At 58.9% G+C, this 21,644-nt stretch overlaps 1 protein-coding gene across 2 annotated transcripts in view; it reads left to right on the top strand.

The window, feature by feature from the left end:
* AHDC1 (AT-hook DNA binding motif containing 1) overlaps positions 1–16,016 on the top strand; it is a 105,523-nt gene extending 89,507 nt beyond the window's left edge. For both annotated transcript variants that reach the window (XM_074976322.1, XM_074976321.1), the window contains 4 exons: positions 819–856; positions 1,800–6,887; positions 9,595–10,276; positions 14,495–16,016. In XM_074976322.1, coding sequence (XP_074832423.1) covers positions 819–856; positions 1,800–6,844 — 5,083 coding nt within the window. In that variant the 3' untranslated portion in view covers positions 6,845–6,887; positions 9,595–10,276; positions 14,495–16,016. The remainder of the gene's footprint in view (positions 1–818; positions 857–1,799; positions 6,888–9,594; positions 10,277–14,494) is intronic.
* The last annotated feature ends 5,628 nt before the right edge of the window (positions 16,017–21,644 follow it).

Raw genomic sequence — 21,644 nt, 5'->3', positions numbered from 1 at the left:
CATAGCTCAGGTGTGCAAGGCCAGTCAGCTCCCCGGCCCATGGTGTATGTGTGCAAGGCCAGTCAGCTCCCCGGCCCGTGGGGTAGGTGTGCAAGGCCAGTCAGCTCCCCAGCCCGTGGGGTAGGTGTGCAAGGCCAGTCAGCTCCCCGGCCCATGGGGTAGGTGTGCAAGGCCAGTCAGCTCCCCGGCCCGTGGGGTAGGTGTGCAAGGCCAGTCAGCTCCCCAGCCCGTGGGGTAGGTGTGCAAGGCCAGTCAGCTCCCCAGCCCGTGGGGTAGGTGTGCAAGGCCAGTCAGCTCCCCAGCCCATGGGGTAGGTGTGCAAGGCCAGGCACAGGCCCGGTTTAGTATTCGTGTTGTAAAGGAGCAGACAGATCCCCAACCCCACCCCCAGCTCTACCCTGCTGGAACGCAGCAGATGGGCATGTCCCCCTCGGGCCAACCTGAGACCAAACCATTTGCATAGAATGGCAGGGTTAACAATACGTCTTCAGTCCTTGCCTCGAGTCTTGGGCCAAATCCCGCCCTTCCGTAAGCCTGTGCAGCTCTTGCTGGTTACCAAGGGCGCAGCCTCTGCCATGGAATTACTGTGACCCCGATACCCCAGGGGCGGCTCTGTTAGAAATCTGCAGAGAGCGCCTGCTGGGGGAGCTCTGAGCGAGTTAGCCGCCCAGAGCCAGCCCTGTCCCGGGGGAGGGGGCAGAGTCAAGTCATTGGAGGTGCAGACCTGGGGTTGGGGTGGCTGAGCGAAAGCTGGGTTCCAGGCCGTGCAGGGAAGGCCCCGCTCTCAAGGCTAAATGTCTCTTCTCTTCCCTTTGCAGAGAGCTCAAGTGTAACAGCCGGAGCAGCAAGGCTGAGGGTAAGTGCCATTACCATGCCCTGGGGCGTCTCGCCCAGCCCAGGCCATGCCAGGGGAGCGGGGGTCTGTTAGGGCATCAGAGCCACGTCCCAGTGGCCACCACGGTGCAGCTCTCCCGAGAGAGCGGCTGGTCCAGCAGTCCCAGAGGGGCTTTCTGAGCAGACCCTCAACCAGGGCCGGGGCAAGGAGCTCTGTGGGTATGGTGGGGACGAGGACTCCTGGGATGCTGCCGTACAGATGGGGTAAGGGAGGGAGATTTCACTGGCAGGCATCCGCTGCAGCATCTGTGCTGGGGAGGGATGGGGCCTCACAGCATTGCACTTGCGGAGGCCATGGACGATTTGCATGTGGGGCACAAAATCCAGAGTGGGGTCGGCGCCCAGGCTCTGGGGCACGGGGCCAAAGCTGGGGTCCCCTGCCAGACCCACTTACCAGATATACCCGCCAACCCCATCCCAGGGGAAACACCTGGGTATGGGGGAACCCCTGTCTTGCTCTGTGAAGGGATGCTGGCCAGCAGTGGGACCTGGCAACCAGGAACGAAGGGCTTACAAGCCCCAACCTAGGAGGAAGGGAATGGGCTGGTCTGGTCCACCAAAGAGAAGGCTGAGGGCACCAGAGGTCAGTCTGCAAATACGTTAGTGGACGATGGATGGGCTGATCTTCACGTCTACCAAGGAAGGGAGAATCGGCTCTGCTTGCCTCCCGGGGGAGCTAGCCTAGGGAGGAGGAGGTGTGTTCCAGCTCAGGGGGGCTTCAGCCCTGGAGCAGGTTCCTTGGGGAGCTTGTGGAATCCCTGGTTTGAGAAGTGACTGGACGATAACCAGCAGGGATGGGCGTACCAGCTCCCTCCCTTCCAGCCCAGCCCCGGAGCATACACCCTTCCCGAGAAGGCCCTCTGGCGCCGCCCTGCATTAAGAGCTTGACTTTGCTTCTGTTTCAGGGCCGTGCATCGGCTTCCCCGACACCCATGTCAGCAACTGCTCCGCTAAGCGGCACCCGGGGGAGGAGGAGTTCAGGATGCGTGTGAAGCCCCCCGGCCCTGTGGTGACAACTGGTGCCATCCGCAGTTCCCCTGACTACGTCCGTGAGCCCAAGTTCTACCAGGCAGGACATCCTGGGCAGAGGCCAGCAGCATGCCCAGAGGAAAAGGCCTTATCCTGCAGCGTGCTGAGCTTCCCTGAGGGATCGTGCCCGGCACTGAGCCGGGAGCACCAGTCCGGCTCTCTGCTCCATGGGGACCCGGCCGACAGGTGCCAGAACCTCCACTCCCTTGGCACCACCAAGGGCGAGGACTTCTCATCGGCCAACCCTCTGGGCTGTGCCAGCGACCCCCGGCTCCTGGTGGGGGGCCTGGATGAGACCGCCACCCATGACCGTGCCCCCAAGACCTTCTCCAACGCCACGTTGGCATCCGGCCGCTGCAACGTCGACAACATTGTCTCGCTGCTGAAGAGCAAGTGTGGCAACGGGAGAATCAACCTCCACCCCGTGGTGCAGCTAATCGACATCATGAAGGACCTCAACCGGCTCTCCGAGGACTTGAAGAATAGCGGCGTTCACCTGGACTGCGGCAGCCTGCGGCTCAGCAGCCCCCCAGCCCTGGCTGAGGAGAACCGGATGCCCGCCAGCGCTGGTGACCGCGATCTCCAGTACAGCTTCTTCTCCTCAGCCACCTTGGCCAACAGCATTCGCAGCCCAGAGGAGAGGGTGGTTCCCTGCACTGCCAAGCCCGAGCCGCCCAGGCAGCCTTGCCCAGCCCACAGTGAGGAGGAGATGGAGGGGGGCAGGGAAAGCCCCCAGCAGCCGGCGTGCCACAGCAGCACTGCCCCTGCCTCGAAACTCCCCGGCAACCCTGAGGAAGCCAGCTGCTCCGAGCCGGATGCCACGGATTACTCGGAGCTGGCCGAGGCAGACATCCTGAGCGAACTGGCCTCCTTGGCCTGCCCAGGGGCCCCACTGCTGGGGTCTCAGTCGCTGGAGCCCCAGTCCCAGTTGCTATCGGCCCAGGAGCTGGATTCCCAGTCCCAGTTACTAGATTCTCAGGCTCTCGAATCCCAGCCGCGGCTACTAGATTCCCAGACGCTGGAGCCTCTGACCGAGTCCCTGGAGCTGCAGACGCTGGAGCAGCTGCCAGAGTCTCTGGGGCTCCAGTCGCTGGAGCCCTTGTCCGAGTCTCTGGAGCTGCAATCTCTGGAGCCTTTGTCAGCGTCTCTGGAGCTGCAGTCTCTGGAGCCCCTGTCTGAGCCCCTGGGTCTCCAGGGCCTGGAGACACTCCACGAATCACTGGACCCCCAGCTCTTAGACTCCCAGGCCCAGCTACTCGATCCCGAGGCCCAGCTGCTGGACCCTCAGTCCCTAGGGCCGCTGCCCAAGTTGCTAGAGCCCCAGCCCCAGCTCATGGCAGCTGAGCCCCTGGGATCCCACCCACTCCAGCCCCACCTCAGCAGCTGCCGGCTGGGGGAGGTGATGAGGCGGGGCGCAGGGCGGGGTTCAGGAAGGGGCGGGGCTGACCACAGGAAGTACGCACTGCGCAGAACAGACAAACCAAAGATTCTCGGCCGCCGGCGGCGGGCAGGGCGGGGCCGGAGGGTGGAAGTCTCTGCCGAGAGCCGAGTCTTTCCCCTAGCCATGCCAGGCGAGGTGCCGATGGGGCCGGCCGAGCCCAGCGTACCCATCCTGCTGGCAGCTCCCACCCCAGAGGCCGACGAGGTCCAGACGGCCGCCTTGCAGGCCAAGAAGGGCAAATGCCGCGGCGTGCGCAAGATGGTGGTGAAGATGGCCAAGATCCCCGTCTCCTTGGGGAGAAGGAACAAGACCACCTACAAGGTCTCCTCCCTCAGCAGCAACCTGAGCATGGAGGGCAAGGAGCTGGCGTCCCACACGTCCCTGGAGCCCACCCCGCTGCTGAAGATGAAGAACAACGGCCGCAACGTGGTGGTGGTCTTCCCCCCGGGGGAGATGCCCATCATCCTGAAGCGCAAGCGGGGCAGGCCCCCCAAAAACTTGCTGCTGGGGCCGGGCAAGCCCAAGGAGCCCACCCCAGAGGTGAAGAAGAGGAGGAGGAGGAAGCAGAAGCTGGCCTCACCCCAGCCCTCCTACAGCGCCGACACCAACGACTCCAAGGCTGACTACTCCGACGTGCTGGCCAAACTGGCCTTCTTGAACCGGCAGAGCCAGTGCTCTGGGCGCTGCTCCCCTCCTCGCTGCTGGACCCCCAGCGAGCCTGAATCCATCCACCAGGCCCCTGACACCCAAAGCATCTCCCACTTCTTGCACCGGGTGCAGGGCTTCCGCCGGCGTGGGGGCAAGGCTGGGGGCTTTGGTGGCCGTGGAGGGGGCCACGCCGCCCGCTCGTCCCGCTGCTCCTTCAGCGACTTCTTCGAGGGCATCGGGAAGAAGAAGAAGCCCTCGGCGGCCATGCATGCTGACGCTGTCCACCCACGCAAGAGGGGCCGGCCGGAGCCAGATCCCATGGGCAAGCCCAAGCGAAAGAGGCGAGCGCGCAAGAACGGGGTGCTCTTTCCAGAGCAGAACCCCAGCCAGAACTTCAGCGATGGCGCCTCGGAGTGGGCCGGGGACAAGGGGAGTCCGTGGGCACCCCACCACAGTCACCTCTCCAACCAGGCTAGCAGGAACTGCAGCTACCAAGGTGCAGAGTCCAGGGCCTTCCACACCTCAGCGCTGGAGTCCAGCTCTTCCAGCCGGGCCAGCTTCTTCACAGGGAGTAACCCACCCTCTCAGACGGAGGTCAACCAGGAGAGGCACAGCCTCTTCACTGGCTACTTCCGCTCCTTGCTGGACTCGGACGACTCCTCCGACCTGCTGGACTTTGCCCTGTCAGCCTCGCGGTCCGAGTCGCGCAAGTCCTCGGCCTCCTACACGGCCCCGCCCAGCACCGTGCCCAGCCAGCGCAGCCTGGCCTCCTACCAAGGCAGGAGCACCAAAGTCACGCCCGCTGCCGCCACCACTGAGGCAGCCTTCCACGTGGCCATGCAGAGTCGGCAGTCCTTCTCCCACAGCCGGGCCGCTGGCTACGGGCTCTCCCAGGCCACCTCGGAGTGCCGTGGGGCCGATGCTTTCCAGAAGCTGGTGCCGCCCTCGGCTGTCTCCAGGTCACCCACTGCTCACCCCACCGCCACCGCCAGCTACGCCCAGTACGGCAGCTACAGCTCTGGGCCGAGTGTGACGCCCTCCAGTGTGTTTGGGCTCGGCAAGCAGTACCCCGCTGCCCAAGAGTGTCCCAACAACAAGGACTGCAGCTTTGCCTATGGCAGCGGCAACAGCCTCCCTTCGTCCCCCAGTAGCGCCCACAGTGCCGGCTACGCCCAGCAGACAGCAGGAGCCAGCCTGCCCCTCAGCAAAGCCTCCTTCTTCACCAACTCTGAGCCGGGCCAGTTCTCTGGTTCCTCGCACACCCCCCTCCGGTGCGACAGCCGGGCGAGCACTGTGTCCCCGGGCGGCTACATGGTCCCCAAAGGTTCGGCTTCTTTCCAACCCTCCTCCGAGAATTGCCGACAGTTCCCCACCGCTGCCCAGTGGACTTTCCGACCAGGCTACGGTGGGCTGGACTGGAGCGCCGAGGCCTTCAGCCAGCTCTACAACCCAGGCTTTGAGTGCCACATCAACGAACCCAACGTCATCCTGGACATCTCCAACTACACCCCCCAGAAGGCCAAGCAGCAGACCATCTCAGAGACCTTCTCCGAGTCCTCCTCCGACAGCACCCAGTTCAACCAGCCGGCCGGCTACAGGCGAGCCAACAGCGAGGCCTCCTCCAGCGAAGGCCAGTCCAGCCTGTCCAGCCTGGAGAAGCTCATGATGGACTGGAATGAGGCCTCCTCGGCCCCAGGTTACAACTGGAACCAGAGCGTCCTGTTCCAGAGCAGCTCCAAGCCTGGGCGAGGAAGGCGGAAGAAGGTGGACATGTTTGACGCCTCCCACCTGAACTTCTCTTCCTCTTCCTCCTCCTCCTCGGTGTATCCCTCCAAGAGGAGCACCGGGCCCAGGCAGCCACGGGGTTCCCGAGGGGCTTGCGCCTCCAAGAAGGAGCGGGGCACGGGGAAGGCCAAGTTCCCCACCAAAGCCCAGCAGGTCAACGCGCTCTTTCAGGAGAGCACGGACTTGGGGCTGGATTATTACAGCGGCGACAGCAGCATGTCCCCCCTCCCCTCCCAGTCCCGGGGTTTTGGGCTCGGCGAGCGAGAGCCAGGCGAGTACGCGGGGCCCTACTCCATGAATCCCTCCACCCCCTCCGACGGGACCTTCGTCCAAGGCTTCCAGAGCGACTCCCCTGGCCTGGGCCAGACGGACTTGGAGAGCAAACACTTCCCTGGCCTGCCACACCCGCTGGCTGCCCCGGCCCAGCAGCCCGTGTTCGAAGCCAGCCTGCAGAAAGCCTTCTCGCCCAACTGCTCCCCAACCCTGGCCTTCAAGGAGGACCTGCGGCCAAGCGACATCCGCAAGCTGCCAGCCTGCGAGTCGCTGAAGCACAGCCTGCAGGGGAGCGGCCTGCCCCACCCCGCCCACATGGCCTGCCGGGACCTCCCCATGCCTCAGCCCCACTACGACTCCCCCAGCTGCAAAACCCCCAGCTACTGGTACTCGCCCACCTCCAGCACCCGCAGCCCCCCCTACGACAACAAAGCCGGGGCCAGCCTGCTGGTGGACTTCATGGGGCGAGCTGATGCCTCCTGCCTCACCCCGCACCTGGGCAACCCCAGCAACGCTGCCGCCTCCAAGGGCGAGAAGGAGCCCCTCGAGATGGCCAGGGTGCACCACCGGGGGGCGTACGCTTGCCCCTTGATGAATGACTTGAATATCTCCCCAGTACCAAGAGACTCTATGCTGCCGCTGCAGGACAACTACAGGTACCCGACTTTCCCGTCCCAAGGGCATCCCATCATGGCTGCGGCCCAGAAGAGCGGGTTTTTGGGGCCAATGGTAGAGCAACACCCTGAGGACACTTTTACGGTCACCTCATTGTAGTGTCATCTAAAGTGCCAACCGGACAACGAGGTTTTGTTACAGGGTAGGTTCTGCGGGGAGTGGGGGGCGGGGAGGCTCCGAGCTTGGCCCCTAAGACCCGGGACGCAGGTGGGAGGGCACAGTTCATGCTGGAGGACGGGGAGGGTGCAGGCGAGGAGACGAATGGAGGCGGAAGCCCCGGGTTGGGGCAGTTGCTGGAGGAGCAGAGCGTCACTAGCTGAGCTTCAGAGAGACTCTCCCCAGCAAGGCTCAGGTGACAGGCTCGGGGTCCTGCAAGAACACTCAGAGGGGAACCGCTGCTTCTCACGCGTCCACCGTTCGGCACGCGCACGTGCTCAGGAGCTGGCACACGCGTGTGCGTGCACTAGTCCGTTACCCAGGTGGGGAGGTGCCACCCTGTGCGTGTAACTGCAGTGTGGCGAGGAGACATGGCCCCGGAGGGTTGGGGTGGAGAGAGGGGCCCATCTCTCCAGCCTGAGGGTGCTGTCGAGATTTCACGCTGTAACCGGCTGCTTCGTGGCTTCCTTCCACTTTGGTGTAAGGAGGATGTGGGTGTCCTGCCTCCTTAGATCTGCCGGGCAGCAGCCAAGCACGTGCCCTGGGACGCACTCCAAGCTGTCGTGGGGATATCTGCAGGAGAAGAGCCTGGTCCCCAGACTTGGCCCCCGGGTGCTGCCAGGAGCCAGCTCCCCTCACTGGCTGACTCCAGCCAATGGCTGCGCATCCGAGTTCAGCCCCATGCTCTCACTTGGGTTGCGAGGAGGTTCTGGGGCTTTGTTTGCCATGTGTGTTATCTGCCCAGTCTCACTGAGCTCTGTGGATTCTCTGCAGGCTGCAGGGAGCCAGGCTGTGCTCTGCGCCTGCTCAGCCTACCTCTCCCCGCGCAGGATTTGCCTAAGCATCCCAACCAGTGGTCTAAGCTTAGTCCCAGGGTTTCTATGGCACTAAGCCACGGAGTGCTTGAAAAGCTCCCCGCACCCTAGCTATTTGACCCTTTCCCAGCAGTCTGTTTGCACCCAGACGTCCACTGGGCTGCAGGGAGTGGGGGGCTGGGAGGCCCCTAATACCCAGAGTCCTGCAAGAACGCCCAGTACCTGGGTATCAGGCACCCTGTTCACATGGCACAGCTGTGCAGGCTGCAATCCCCAGCTTCTCGCTCCCAGGCGCCAGCTGGCAGCTGCAGGGGCAGGAGGGCCTTGCTTCCCGCATGGAGCCTTGCACGAGGGCTGAGGGATGGAGACAAGGACAGTTTGCCTTGAAATTGGCCAGAGGTGGGACACAGCAGCTCCCTGACCACTAGGGCTGTGGCCACAGGTAATGTGGCACTTTGGGATATGCTAATGAGGTGTGCAAGAATATGCAGCACCTCATTAGCATAACGAGAGCCACACGAGCTTTGAAACTGTTTGGAAACACACACGGACTGTGTTGCTGGGGGGGGGGCTTTGAAAATGACCCCCTGATTTTGAAAGCCCCTTCTTCCTACTTGGCTTTGGGAATAAGGAGCTTTTGAAATCAGGGGGGTTGTTTGAAAGGCCCCTGGCTACATGAGCGGCATGTGTTTCAAAACTGGCACTTTCGAAGTGCGTGTGGCTGCTATTATGCTAATGAGGCACTGCATATTCATGAAGTGCCTCATTAGCATATCCTGAAGTTCCCTATTAGATAATTGTAGATACACAACTCCTAGAGCTGGAAGGGACCTCAGGAGGTCATCTAGTCCAGTCCCCTGCCCTCTTGGCAGGGCCAAGCAGCATCCCTGACATCTATTTGCCTCATCCCTAAATGGCCACCTCAAGGATGGAGCTCACAACCCTGGGTTTAGCAGGCTAATGCTCAAACCACTGAGCTATCCCTCCCCCATCATTACCATACTGTGGCCACAGCCTAGGTGTAATCCAGTTTGGCAAATAGCCTTGAACTGGATTATAAGGACTAGATGAACGGGGCCCACAGCCCAGGTTGCTGAACAGAGCACATTGGCCTCAATTGCTCTTCATGGTAATAACTAACCAGACTTGGCCCCAAGTAGAGAAGGTGTGTGGGCTGGGATCTCTCCTGTTGGGGAGCTGGCTCGGAACATCGGCCTCCCGTCTCTTCCTGCACATGCAGGTGTAAATCAGGAGTAACTCAGCTGGAGCCAGAGAAAAGCGAGAGGGGAAGGGCTGTCTGTGGGACCCAGGTGAGCTGGGGCAAGGCCTGCCTCTGCCACTGACACCCAGGTTGGCCTTAAGCACATCACTTAGGCTGAATATGGAAAGGAGCCCAGCTCCCATTCAGACACGTGATTAAGGGCTGGGTGTCCCAAAATGCACAACGCTCAGTGTGCCCCTTGGAGCCAGAGTTCTGAGCTCATTTGCAAAGCAGGCCACTTGTTTCACTGCCTCTGTCTCCATGGGCACCTGTAAAATGGGGCTAATAACATTGCATTTCTCCCATGCTGGGCGCCTGATTCACAGGCACACTCTGGCCTCGTTACGCTCCTCCAGAAGAGCAGTTTACTTTCCCATGGGCTTGAAGGCCCCTTTACGCTCCTAGTGCCGCATGAAGGGACGTTAGTGTAGGCAGGAATCAGGCCCTTTGCCTGAATTACTGTTAAAGCTGGGGCAGGGGCTGTGTCTAGCACCCAATGCCAGGGTCTGATCTCTCCTGAGATGCTGAGTTGCGGCCGTAATGTGTATCATCGGGGATCCCCTGGGGGTGTGTCATGCCCTCTTCTCATCCCTCTTTTCTGTTTCTCTCTTTTCCAGAGCTAATTTAGCCAGCACTTTTTCTGGAACACTTTTCAAGTTCTGTATTTAACTGAGATCGAGAACTGTTTGTTTGCTTTTCTAAAAAAAAAAAAAAAATAGAGAAAAAAAGAAAAAACAAAAGAAAGCGGAGAAGAGGAAGGGAGAACACCCGGATTTTTTCAAACTAAGAACTCGCTCCGTCTCCAAACAACGTGGCTGTGATTTTTGGACTGAGCCCTGTTGTTCTGTCCCTCTCCCCCACTCCAATGCCTCCTGCCCCACAGCCTCTAGCAGAAAGACAATCGGACCTCAGCCGCCCCCTTCCCACCCCACCTGCATGCGTGTGAGCTGACAGAGGGAGGCGGTGGAACACAACTCGGGACAGCACCGGGAAGGGCTGGGGGAGCTGGGCTTCTGCGCTGGTTGGTTTGGTTGATTTTTCTACCAAAATAAATCAGATCTGTGAACTGGAACAAAAAACTCAACGGATGCCGACCGAGGACTTGGCTGCGTCCTCTCTCCCGCCACGTTTGCTGCTTTGGACGGTTTCTTTGGTTTTTTGTTCCCCGGTGTGTTTGGTTTTGGGGTTACTTTTCTTGCTTGGTTTTTTTTTTTTTTTTTTGGAGAGCCAAATATATATATATATATAATTAAAAACACCACCACCACCAGGGGATCTTGGAGATACACCTATTGCTTGGTAAGTAACTGAGAAGGGTCCCCCCTCCGGCTGCTTTGTCTGTTCTGCGCCCGACCTGCTTCTGCGAGTTGGTGTGCGTGTGTGTGTGTTCGGGAGAGACACGCTTCCCCATGGAGTCTTTAAGGGCTAGGGGTGCGGGCTCAGTCGGCTCTGTGCTGTTATCAGGCAGGTATGGCTATGAAGGCTACCTTGATGGTGTTGCTAAGCACTGGGTACCTCTTGTGGGATGGGGATCCAAGAAGGATTGTCGGTTGAGTTACTCGGTGAGGTTTGCTCTGGAAAAATAAAGCTGTGCCTTGGAGAAAGGGCCGTCGCGCCAGGGTTCTTCCTGGGCTGTGGGACAAGCCTGACGCGCCATGGGGTGATGGGCTCCTTTTCGAGCTCGGCACTGCTGCTCCCCAGCCCAGAGATCGTTAGAGAGCCTGGAGGGGTTTGGTGTGAGCCCCGTGGAGCTGGAGGGCAGTGAGGAAGACAAGCTCTGCAGTGCAAGGAGGAGGCTGCCACCCGTGTTTGTGTCTCGTGTGGAACTGTGGAGCTAGCCCCTCGCTTGCCCTTGCCGGCGTTACTGCCACTGGGCAGGGTCCAGCCCAGGGTGCCTGCGGCAGGAGCTGGGCCAGGTGGAGGGAGAGCTGGGCCAGGTGGAGGGACAGCTGGGTTTGGGCTTGTGCCTAAACTGGGTGTCTTACTGAAGGGCTGTAACATGCTGTCCCCTTCCCCCATCTCCGGGCTGCACAGCTCAGCCCGTGTTCGAATGGCAGCCACCTCTAGCGGGGACCTCCCTCCTCACTGGGCTCGTGTCTCCACTCGCCCTCCCGTGGCCCTGCAGATTTCAGCGGAGTTGCTGGCTGCGGTTTGGAGGGAGCCCTCTGGCCCTTCCCGGCTTGCAGTATAAGGCCAGGCTGTCTGCTAACCCGCTTTTGCTCCCCAGGGTAAGAACCTGGGGTCTGGATCCTCTGGCAAAGCCCGCTGCCTCGGCGTCCCTTCGTTCAGCCACTCGTCCATCTCATGGCCTTCAAACAGGGCCTGCTGGGTCCTTCCAGCCATGTGCAGTAGGCAGAGTGTAGATCTACTCAACCCCAACCCTCCATTTCCATCCCAGCTCTCTGCCCCTGCAGACACTGGCTGCGCCCTCCCCCTGCTCCCTGCCTGTTGCCCGGGCACATGGGACCCCCAAGCCTTGCAGAAGGAGCTCCCCTGGGGTGCTGAGTCCTAATCCTTCCCCTCCTGGGTTCACTGTTCTAAAGATGCAGTTAGCGCTGTCGGGGGCTAGGTAACTCGCTGTGAATTGCAGGCCAAGTTGCTGTCTCGCTTGCTTGTCCAGTTGCAGTAAGGAGCTCTCTTTCGACAAGGGGCTAGTGCTGAATTAGCACACCCAGAGCTGTCCTTCCCGAGGCACCTTCAGCGCTCAGGTCAGGCCTGTCACCAGGAGCGGAACTGACATTTTTGACTTCTTTTTAACTCCTCCTTGGCAAGGTGCCGCGAGCAGATCTCCGGAAGTGTTCAGCACCTTTGGGGAATCCCCCAGCTGGGCCACTTGGAACAATGGGGATTCCTTCTGCCCCACCCCACCCATAAACCCACCCCACTGAGGCTAGTGGGAGCTGCTGGGCCCTGGGTGATTGATATTACACTGAGAGACCCCAGCTGCCATCAAAGCCCCATTGTGCTCGGTGCTGTATGTTTCCCAGTCAGAGACAAGCCCAGCCCCAATGCATTCAGCATCCCAGTAGATGTGGGAGGGGTCAGAGAAGAAGTGTTTCTAAGACAGGGCACAGACCAGAATTCAGGTTCTCCTGACTTTCAGCCCAGTGCCCTAACATCTAGGCCACTGTGCCTCCCACCACTGCGCCCGACTGAACCTCCAGCCTCTCTTGCCCATGGGCTGATGCCGCGAGGACCGCTGAGCTCCTCTGAGAGATTCCCAAGGCCTCTCCGGGTGGCATTCCCATTGCCCTTAGCAGTACCTGCTCTGTAGACGAGCTGGAGCCTTTGGTCTCTGGGGCTGTCAGTCCGATGCCACTCAGCTGTGGGGCCTGGCTGTGGGTCCCATGGGAGGGTGACAGCCAGGCTGGCCTTACTGTTACCATCTCTAGCTGCAGGGAGGTGGGCACCTCCTCGCCCATCCCCACAGCAGGCGCATGCCCATCTCCAAGCCTGCCCTCTCCAGTGGTGGGAGAATAAACCAAAGGGGAGACTGAGCCTTGCGGGCTGGGCAGAAGGAGCAGCACAGAGGAAGGCACTTCAGCCAGCAGGGCAGCCCTCAGGTTAACGTCCCAGCCTGCAACGCTCCTCTGACTCCCCCAGCCCGCCCCACCCCAGCCACTGCACAGGTGCCGCTCCCAAGAGCTCCCCTGGTGGTGGAAGATTCTGCAGCTGCTGGAGCTGCACGAACTGATTCCGGCAGAGCATCCAGCCCCGGGTGCCGGGGGGCTGACTGCTGGGAGAACAGCCCTCGGTGCTTGGCCTGGGAGCGAGAGCCGAGCTCTCTGACAGGCAGTGGTTACTTGCTCGGGTTAGAGGGGCACCCTGGGGTGCAGCACGGTGCCTGTTCAGCTTGGCTGGGCTGGGTTCAGCTCCCCTGACGGCTGTTGGAGCTGGGTGGGAGCAGCATGGTGGCCGAAGCCCAGAGTATGTTGCCCTGGGGATGCTGGAGCCTCTGGGGCTCAGGTGAGGCCACTGGGCCCTGGAGACTAGAGCTCAGTTGGAGGCGAGCTCCTTAGCACCCCTCCACCGCAGCGCTAGCACAGGGATTGCAGCAGCTGCCCCGTCCTAAGCTGAGCCCGGCTCGTCACTTCCCTGTCGGACAACTGAGCTGGGCTCAGGCCTGAGCTCTCCCTGTTTTCCCCTTCCCCAGTGGCCTGCTGGCCTCCCAAGCTGACCCAACAGGCTGCACATGCCTCCCGCTCGCTGGTCTCGCCTGCCCCCCATAGCGGGGCCTTTGGGGCTGGCCCACAGCCTGCGGCTCCGCAGGCTCTGGCAGCGTGGGGCCAATGGGGAGTTGTCCTGCTACCAGTGGAGTCACACCAGCTTTCCACCCGCGTGACCCAGCGCAGCAGCTGGCCTTGGAGTTTTTGCTGGATCGTTGCATGCAATGGATTTAGTGTGGGTCTGGTGCCGACACTGGGCCCCCTGCTCCGCTGCTGGTTGCTGTGCAGCCCGACCTGTTCCTATGCACGTCTGTCCGTTCCTCAAATCCACCCAGGAAAGGTGCAGTAGGGTCGAGGGGGTGCTGCCCCTGTGGGCCCCACAGCAAGCTCGGCTGCAGAGAAGATGCACTGCCTCTGCTCATCAAGTCCTTTCCCTTCTCCCCGTGTCCTGTGGGCCAGGCTGGGCTGGGCTCCTTTCTGTTGCTGACCTAGATCCACCAAAGCCTTTAAACTTCATAACCCTACCAGCCGCCACATGAGGCTTGATCCCCTCTTGCAGACACCAGCTAGAAGCCCATGTGATGCCAGATAACCGAGAGCAGAGCCAGGCTCAGGGAGCCTTAGGTCCGTACCACCCCGGGACTGGGCACCACCCACTGTTCCCAGCAGAGAGGCAGAGCCCTGTGGGTGATGCACTGGGCTGACTTCAGTTCTTGCCTCTGCCTCAGGTTTCCTGTGGGGCCTTGGGCAAGTCTCCAATTCCTACCATGAAAAGAGAGGAGCAGGGAGAGCCCCTGGAGGCAGGGGGGCTTCCTAGGGGTTTGTCTCCGTGGAAACGCTACAGCTACCACCACGCTCACTACGAGGGTTCTCCCATTGGCACTGGGAGGGCACCACGGCCAGAGGCAGGGCTGTAATGCTGCCTAGGGGGTTAGGTGGTGCAGTGCCTGGGAACCCCAGTCATGGACCAGGGCAAGACGCTCAAAGGTGCTTAGCCTCCCACCATGGAGCCCTTCTGTGATTCTCTGCTGGTTCTTGTGCCACCTCATCACCACCATGGCTGAGCAGCTGCCAGTTGTGCAGTAAGTGACCAGCCTAGCAGCAGCTGTAGCCCCTAAATACCTTCTGCGGCATCTGCCATGCGCCCTCCCACTTGCATTAGATGCTGCAAAGTAACAAAAGCCCTGCCCCGAGGCACGACCCGCCCCCCACCCCTCCATTGATTGCACTGGGTGTTGGATCAGGCCTGGCCCAGGGGTGACAGCGTAGCGTGTCACCGGTGTGTTTCATGGGAGTGAATGAGTGGAAGCAGGGGCGAGACATTAATTTCTGTTTTGTTTGTCTTTTGCAGCTTATATAAACAAATGAGAAGACCCCACCTTGTCCTGTCCCAGCCATGAGTTCACTACATGACAGACTCAGCCACCAACTGCTCCGGGCAGATTTGGGTTTTTTTTTCTTTTTTTCTTTTTTTGACAGGGGCGTGGCAAGATGGCGCACGTTCCCCAGCCCCGAAGCATCCACGCGCACCGAAATCCCTGCGAGAAGAGCGAAGAGCATCAACCGCCTGATAGCTGCCCCGTGTTCACTGTCGCTCTTCCCCTCCGGGCCCACCCCCTCCCACCCAACTTTCTTCCTCAGTCTCACTCTCTTTAGAATCAGAGCCCCCCCCCCCCCCCCAGCTCCCCCCCCCCCCCAGGCCCCAGTCTCTGTTTGGAAGCAGAGGGATGTCTATTTTTTTTCTGCAGAAAACCAGCAATTGTATATACTTTTGAAGAAAAGAAAAAAATGTTATTAAAAAAAAACAAAAATGAAAAAGACCCACACGCGTGAAAAAAAATAAAAATAAAGAAACAAAAAAAAAGTCACGAGGCAAATATGCAGGAGAAAGAGGCAAAAACCCACCAGTATGCACTGAGAAAATTTATTTACAGATCGCTCGACAAAAAAAAGTAACAATAACCTATTTATTGTATATAACGTTTTATTATAAATCGTGTCTTGTATATTGCATTCTGTACATCGGCTGTGGTTTTGTGATGTGCAAATTCCGCATGGGTTCCATTGGTTTCGGTTGCCTTTTTTAATGACAACGACGACGACTTTAGTTTTATTTTTATTATTGATCATTTTTGGCAGTACGCACCCAAAGATCCAAATTTGTATTAAAAAAAAAAAAGGAAGAAAAAGGTTTAACAATAAACACCCTCTTTGTGGGGGAGGGGGTTTGCTTGGCAGTCGGGGTGGGGGGAGACACCCGGGGAGGAGTGGGGGGGGGTGCGGGGTCAGGGTGAAGGCATTGTCCTGAGTTCTTGTTTGCCACGTGTTAGCAACACCAGTATTCCTTCCTTCACGCTTACCCAGCTGCGCCTGTGATGAGCTCAGGGTGTGTGTGTGTGTGTGTGTGTGTGTGTGCGCGCGCGCATGAGTGGGTGTAGGGGGATTACTTTTTATTTTTGCCCCCTCTTTCTCCTGTTTATCCCAACCCCGCCCCCGCCCCCCCCCCCCCCCCGCCTTTCCCAGGGTTTGGAAACTTATGTACAGCTTTGTGGATTGTGAAAAAAAAAAAAAAAAAAAACCATAAAAAAAGCCCTCCTGTGTTGTCAGTTACTGATCTATCCTGCAGTGCTTGTATGAAATAGACCAGGAATCTGGTCACTTTCAGCCAGAGCGCCTGCTCTGAGCATCCGTTCATTAAAGACCATGAGCTCCTCTTGCTTTATGAGTTCTTTGACAAGGCCTCTTGACTCCATACCCCTCGTCCACCCCCCCCCCACAAAGGTCCCTTTTGCTTTCCCACTCAATTGGTCTTTTTGTGTATTTAGGAAGGAATTTTTTAATAGGCACTTTTTTATATTAAAAGAAACCTATATATTGAGCGACGCGGCTTCTTTTTGCTTCTGTTAACGGTTGTTGGACAGGATGATTGGGGGGTTTAATGGAGTCTGTCTCCCTGCCTGCCTCCTGGTGTGCGGCGGGGGGGTGGGGTCTGGCGCTCTGCAATGGATTAGCTGGCATGGCAGAAGATGCTGTGATTATACATTAGCTGGGGTTTGGGTGTTGGCGGGGGGATGGGTGTTGCTTACGAGGCTAGATCCAGCGCTAATGGGAGTTTAAAGCTGCCTGCTGGAAATAACCAGTATCCTGAGTGACAGGCAGCAGCCAAGCGAATGTGATTCACAGTGCCAGGCTTTGCACACTGCCCTGTCAGGACTGGCATTGGCATGGCCAGGGCATGTCTGCCCTGCAGCTGGGAGTGGGACTCCCAGCCTGATTAGCAGAGGTGTGCTAGTGCAGTACAAATCAGGGAGGACCAGGGAGTGCGGGTGTCTGTCCTGAGCCTCTACCTCGGCCACAGCATCCACCTTGCGCAATGGCTGGAGCTCTGCTAGTGTGATCTGGCTATGCCTTCAGGGCATGACTGGGGTCTATCCTAGGAGTTGGGTTAGCTTCTTCCCAGCCACACGCGTGGGCTCGGGCGTTTTTACCACTCCATGACCAGCAAAGCTTAGCTGACCCAGGGTGACCAGAAAACCTGTCTGCAATGGAGCTTGGCCAAGACCTGACTGAGCCTGCAGCAGTCTCTTTCAGAGCAGGGCTCGGGAGATTGGCCGTTCCGCTCCACCGCATAAGCAGCCAACAGCAAAGCCAGGTTTCAGCCTTGCACAGAGAACGATCAAGTCGCATGCTCAGCAAAGCACGGTGGGCCTCCTGCCTGCAAGGCGGAAGCTGCCTTTGCATGGCAGATGAATGGCTGGAGGAAACGTGGACCCCACCAAGCGCGTTGTGTAGGAGAGCTGGCACCACCAAAGGACTGATAGGGGGCTTAAGTAATTGCCTGAGCCTCGAGCTGGGGCTAAATGCCTTGCTTGTTAACCAGCCTGGCTTTGCACACAGGCCACTGGCAGGGAGCAGGCGCCTGTTCTTTATCTGATAAATGGCTGCTGCTTTGTTGCTTTCCTCCCCAGCCTCCTTGCCCCTGTTGATTTGGCCTTTAAAACCCTCCATGTTCCAAAACAAAGGGGGGTTAGTGCTGGCTCAGTGCAGACAAGAACAGATGTCAGGAGCCAATGGGAGAGGGGTCAGCTGGATGTGTGCACCAACCCATCTGTGGATCCGCCCCTGCAGAAATGGAGGAGAGTCAGGTGTCAGCTGGGACCGTCACAGATCTGCAACGGGGAAGGCCAAAGATGCATGTTAGGAGGCAAGTGCCAGGGGGTGCTTCTAAACTCACCCTCAATTTAATGGGTGAGAGGGCAGGGGCTGATTGCTGAATGCTTGAGGTTGGCCATGCAAGATGACGGGGGAGGAGAGGCCAGTGCTGCACAGTGCCTCTGTTCTGTAAGGTAGGGACGGGTACAGCTAGTGGACCTGGGAGACCGGTCGCAGTCCCTGTAGAGAAAGTCCTGCAGCAAAGGGCTGCAGCAGCTGCATCCATTTGGGTAACAGCACCGAGGTGCTTAGCTGGGATTAGATTCCTGCCCCTGTGCAGGTCCAATTCAGGAGTGGCTTTGCTAAAGCCCTGGCCTTAGTGTGGAAGGGAGGGAAGCAGGTTCCAGGAGGGAGAAGTGGACCATGAGAGAGAGGTGACTGCTGCAGGATAGGTAAGGAGGTCCTGGGTGAGCATATGTCTTCCTGAAGAACTTGGCACATCCAACCTGATACAGTGCAGAGGTGGAAAAAGTACCCAAGAAGTGCAGTTGCTTTCTAGTCTGGATAGTTGAGTGTGTAGTTAAGATGTGATGTGTATGTGTAGTTAAGTAGTTTTCTGGTGGGTGGGTGTACTTAACTAGTTTTCCAAGGGAGCTTCTACTTAAGTACACACACCCAGGCAGCTGTACTTTTACTCAAGTAACTTACTGGGTACTTTTTCCACCTCTGAGTATAAGGTATCACCTATTATGGCAAGGTGCACAGTAAACAGGAATGGCAAACAGCCTGGGGAGGAGAGACCAGGTAGACGCAGCACAGCCTGCTAGGGTCTAGTCCCAGTTCATCCTGCCTGAGTTTAGGGTGATTCACTTCCAGCCACCCTTGGTTTGCCAGAATGGGAAATGGGCATAATCAGGAGCCGAGGTACTGCAGGAAGTAAGTGTTGGGAATCTGCCGTGGGCCACCCTGAGTGACTCGGGACTGCGTGCCCCCGCCCCTCCTCTGTGGGTGATGGCTGCCTCCTTGCTTTGGCCTGACTTCTAATGAGGAGTAAAAAGGGTGGAATCAAGAAAAGGATGTAGCCCACTAAACCCCGGGCCTAACCGTGAGGAAGGGCCCCAGTAGGCGGTGGCATCATCTCCCAGGGAAAGAGGAGGAAGCCACATTGCTTGGTGTTTTTAAAGCTAGCCGGGAGAACATAATGCTACACTAATCCTGCAGTGGCAAGGAGAGCACGACAGCCTCTAATGGTGTGTTGTTCTCCAGACACTGACTGACTCATTAGCAGGATCGGCAGTGAACTAGGCAATGGGGTTGGCAGCAAGTCATCACTATGCTTCAGAGTCAACACCCCCTTCAGATGAATGGAGAAGTCCAAACCTTGCCCAGCGATCCTTGCAGTTCGTCTGGGTGCAGGCACAGACCTACAGCCCTTCCCAGGGGAGGGCCATCTGAAGCGCTTTCTCTATAAGGACTGTCAGTGGAGAGATTTAAGGAGGAAAGAACAGTTAAATGATAACAAAATGGAGAGGCCCAAAGGAGAAGAATGGGGACTGAGAGCCTTGAAAATAGCAACCTCCCATCCCCACTCTTCACCCGTAGTACCCACTGATACGGTAATGCTAGAATTTTTTTCGCAGTCGCAAAGTGCTTTGAGATCTGCCAGGAGGTGGCTTGGAGGTTCCAAGTGTTATTTTTGTACCTTCCAATTGTCCCAAAACCTAGGGACCTGGGAGAGCAACAGCTGCAGCAGGATAATGGGCTGCAGCTGCTGCAAGGGTGGCTCCCTTCCCATAGCGCAAATCATACTGTTCTGTGGCATCTCGAGCCTGTAAAGCGCTCATTGCCACTGAGTCTGGGAACAGCTGGGTGCTCCCTGACACAGCACAGCTGATGTAAATCGGCTGCAGTAGTAAAGGTGAGGCAGCAGATTTGGAGCTAGACAAGGGCTGGCCCCCGGAAGGGGTGGTGTGAGGAGGGAAGGAAGAGGCTGCTGGGTGTGGTACTCATGAGGACTCTGCAGGGAAGAAGGGGGTTAGGAAAAGAGGCTTAGGTGGCAGGGAGAGGAATGCGTGTGCCCTGCTGAGGGCCCAGTCCTACTCCCCTGTTAATGGCAAAACTCTCCTTAATTGCAGTAGACGCAGTCCTGCAGTGCAGGATCCCACCGAGCGCTTACTGCAAGTACCTGATGATTTCAGCCAGCAGCGTGAGCACTCAGGTCCTTGGCAGGAGGGCTCTGGGCCTAGCTGGAGTGAGCTGCTCAAGGGCTGGCTTTGCACAAGCCCTGGGAGCAGAGACTCTGTTGCCAGCATCCAGGGAGCAGATCCTGGGATGATCTCCCTCTTCCTGGAGCCAGGGCTGGTGGTGTGCTAGGCAGCAGGTGCAGGCTGCCCTGCCCAGTGTGACCGTGGCCCCTTGAACATGACGGATCACCGTGCGGCTTGCTCTTCTCCCAGCCTGCCTCTCGCTCAAGGCTGGGGGCCCGTACGCCGAGCCAGCGTGCTTTCCCCTGGCCACGGCTGTCCTCCGGTGTCAGGGCGGGCTCCAGCTGCCAGCCCAGTGGGCAGACACTGGTGCAAAGGGGGCTCCCCAGGCCCCAGCAGCTGGGCCCCAGACAGGTGGATGAGCCAGGCTCATCGCCCTGCCAGCAAAGGGAGGGAGAAGGGCACATTGACTTTGGGCTGCAGACAGGTTGAGAGAGGGAGACGGATGGGAAACACGCCAGTGCCACAACGGCAGCCTGGCGCGCCAGTTCCAGGAACGGGCAGCTAAGCCCTGCAGCATCCCACCTCCGGCCGCCAGGGAGGGAGGGAGCCGCCTCAGGGCCTGCGGAACTTGGCAAAGCGCGCCAGCTACCTGTGGGTGGGAAGAGGTTAGCAATATCCGCAGGGTCATGGCTACTGCAGCTAAGTGCTTTTTGCATTGTTTGGGGGCGGGCGGGGGGGAAGAGAAGGAGGTTGCCATGGAGAAAACCACATGATCCATACTGATGGACTGGGGGGGGGGGGCGGGGGAGGGGGAGGGAGAGCTGCCTTCCGAATAGGAAAGGATTGAAAGACATCTGCATGGTGCCAGGAGAGAGGGGGAAAGAAAGGTGGGGGGGCAGGACTCTCCCATGCAAACCCCATTTCTCCCCCCAGTGCTTTTTTTTTTTTAAGCCTGTTTCTGCAGAATCCCTCCCCAGCTCCCCCTCTCTGTGTCTTCCTCCCCCCCTCCCGGGAAAAGCTACCCTCCCCCACAGCTTTTGGGAAGGCAAAAGAACCTCCCGAGTTCCTTCCCTCCTGTGCCATCCTAGCCAAATCAAACAAGCCTCTGGAAACAAATCAGCACACACCCCTCCTCCGCTTGCCTGCCCCAAGCCAGAGCCACCTGCCAAGCTGCCACTTCAGAGCACAAGTGAGTGGTGCCTGATTTAAAGGGCCAGGAGTCTGGTTTTTCCTGGGCCGAGGCAGATGCTGAGTGGCATGTAAAGGGCCACAGTCCCTGATCTGTATTAGCCTGATGGGAGGTGCCATGCAGGAAGGGACCGGGCCGAGGAGCGTGGAGTGGGTCTCCGCATTCTGTGCTTGCTGTCACATTTCCCTCCCTTGGCAACAGCAAACTGCGCCCCTGCCAGCGGGGCAAATGGCCCCCTGAGGCCAGAGGCTGCTCACGCAGCATCACAAGGCCTGAGCCCTCGCTCCAATGCAGCAGTGGCTTGCCAAGGTGCAGCCAGGGGCCCGGGGGCCAGCCAGAACTGCAGCCAGGGGGAACCTGCCTGGGGAGTCGTGCATAGACTAGAGAAGGCAGCACCCCTTCCAGCCTGCTGCTCTAGGCCCTCCAATGCCTCCCCCAGAGTCGTTCTCTAGCGGTGCATTCCCCCGGCTGCACCAGCCGTAGGGGGTGGCTCTGTAGGGAGGACCCCTGCCAGGTGCAGCTTCCAAATGAACCTTTTCCATTTTCACAGCACAGCCTGCGTGGCCCCCAGGATGGAGGGTTTGCGTGTGCTCACAAAGGAGGATGCCTCCGTAGCAGCCACGCAGCAGCTGGCTTATACAGAAATGGAGGCACTGCAGGGGATTTGCTTATCGCAAGGTGTCTTGGGGAGGGGGGCTCTTCCGTGCAAACAGGAGCCTCTGAATGGACCCAGAGAGCTGCCGAGATTGACGGTCACAGAGCGCTGGGGCAGAGGAAGGAGAAGCACGCCTCTGGAAGAACCCGGTGCAGTGAGACGGGGCGGCTACAGCAAGCCTCAAAGTCCAGTCCCCGGCTGAGCCTGTGTTGCAAGGCCAAGTGACTGCTGAGGTTGATCCTGCCTGGGCCTTCTCCGCCCCTGTGCGGAGGGGTGAGAAAGAAGCCTCCGGACCCAG

This window comes from Carettochelys insculpta, chromosome 24 (genome assembly GCF_033958435.1).
Source record: "Carettochelys insculpta isolate YL-2023 chromosome 24, ASM3395843v1, whole genome shotgun sequence".
Lineage (NCBI taxonomy): Eukaryota > Metazoa > Chordata > Testudines > Carettochelyidae > Carettochelys > Carettochelys insculpta.
This window is presented reverse-complemented; position numbering and strand designations above follow the sequence as displayed.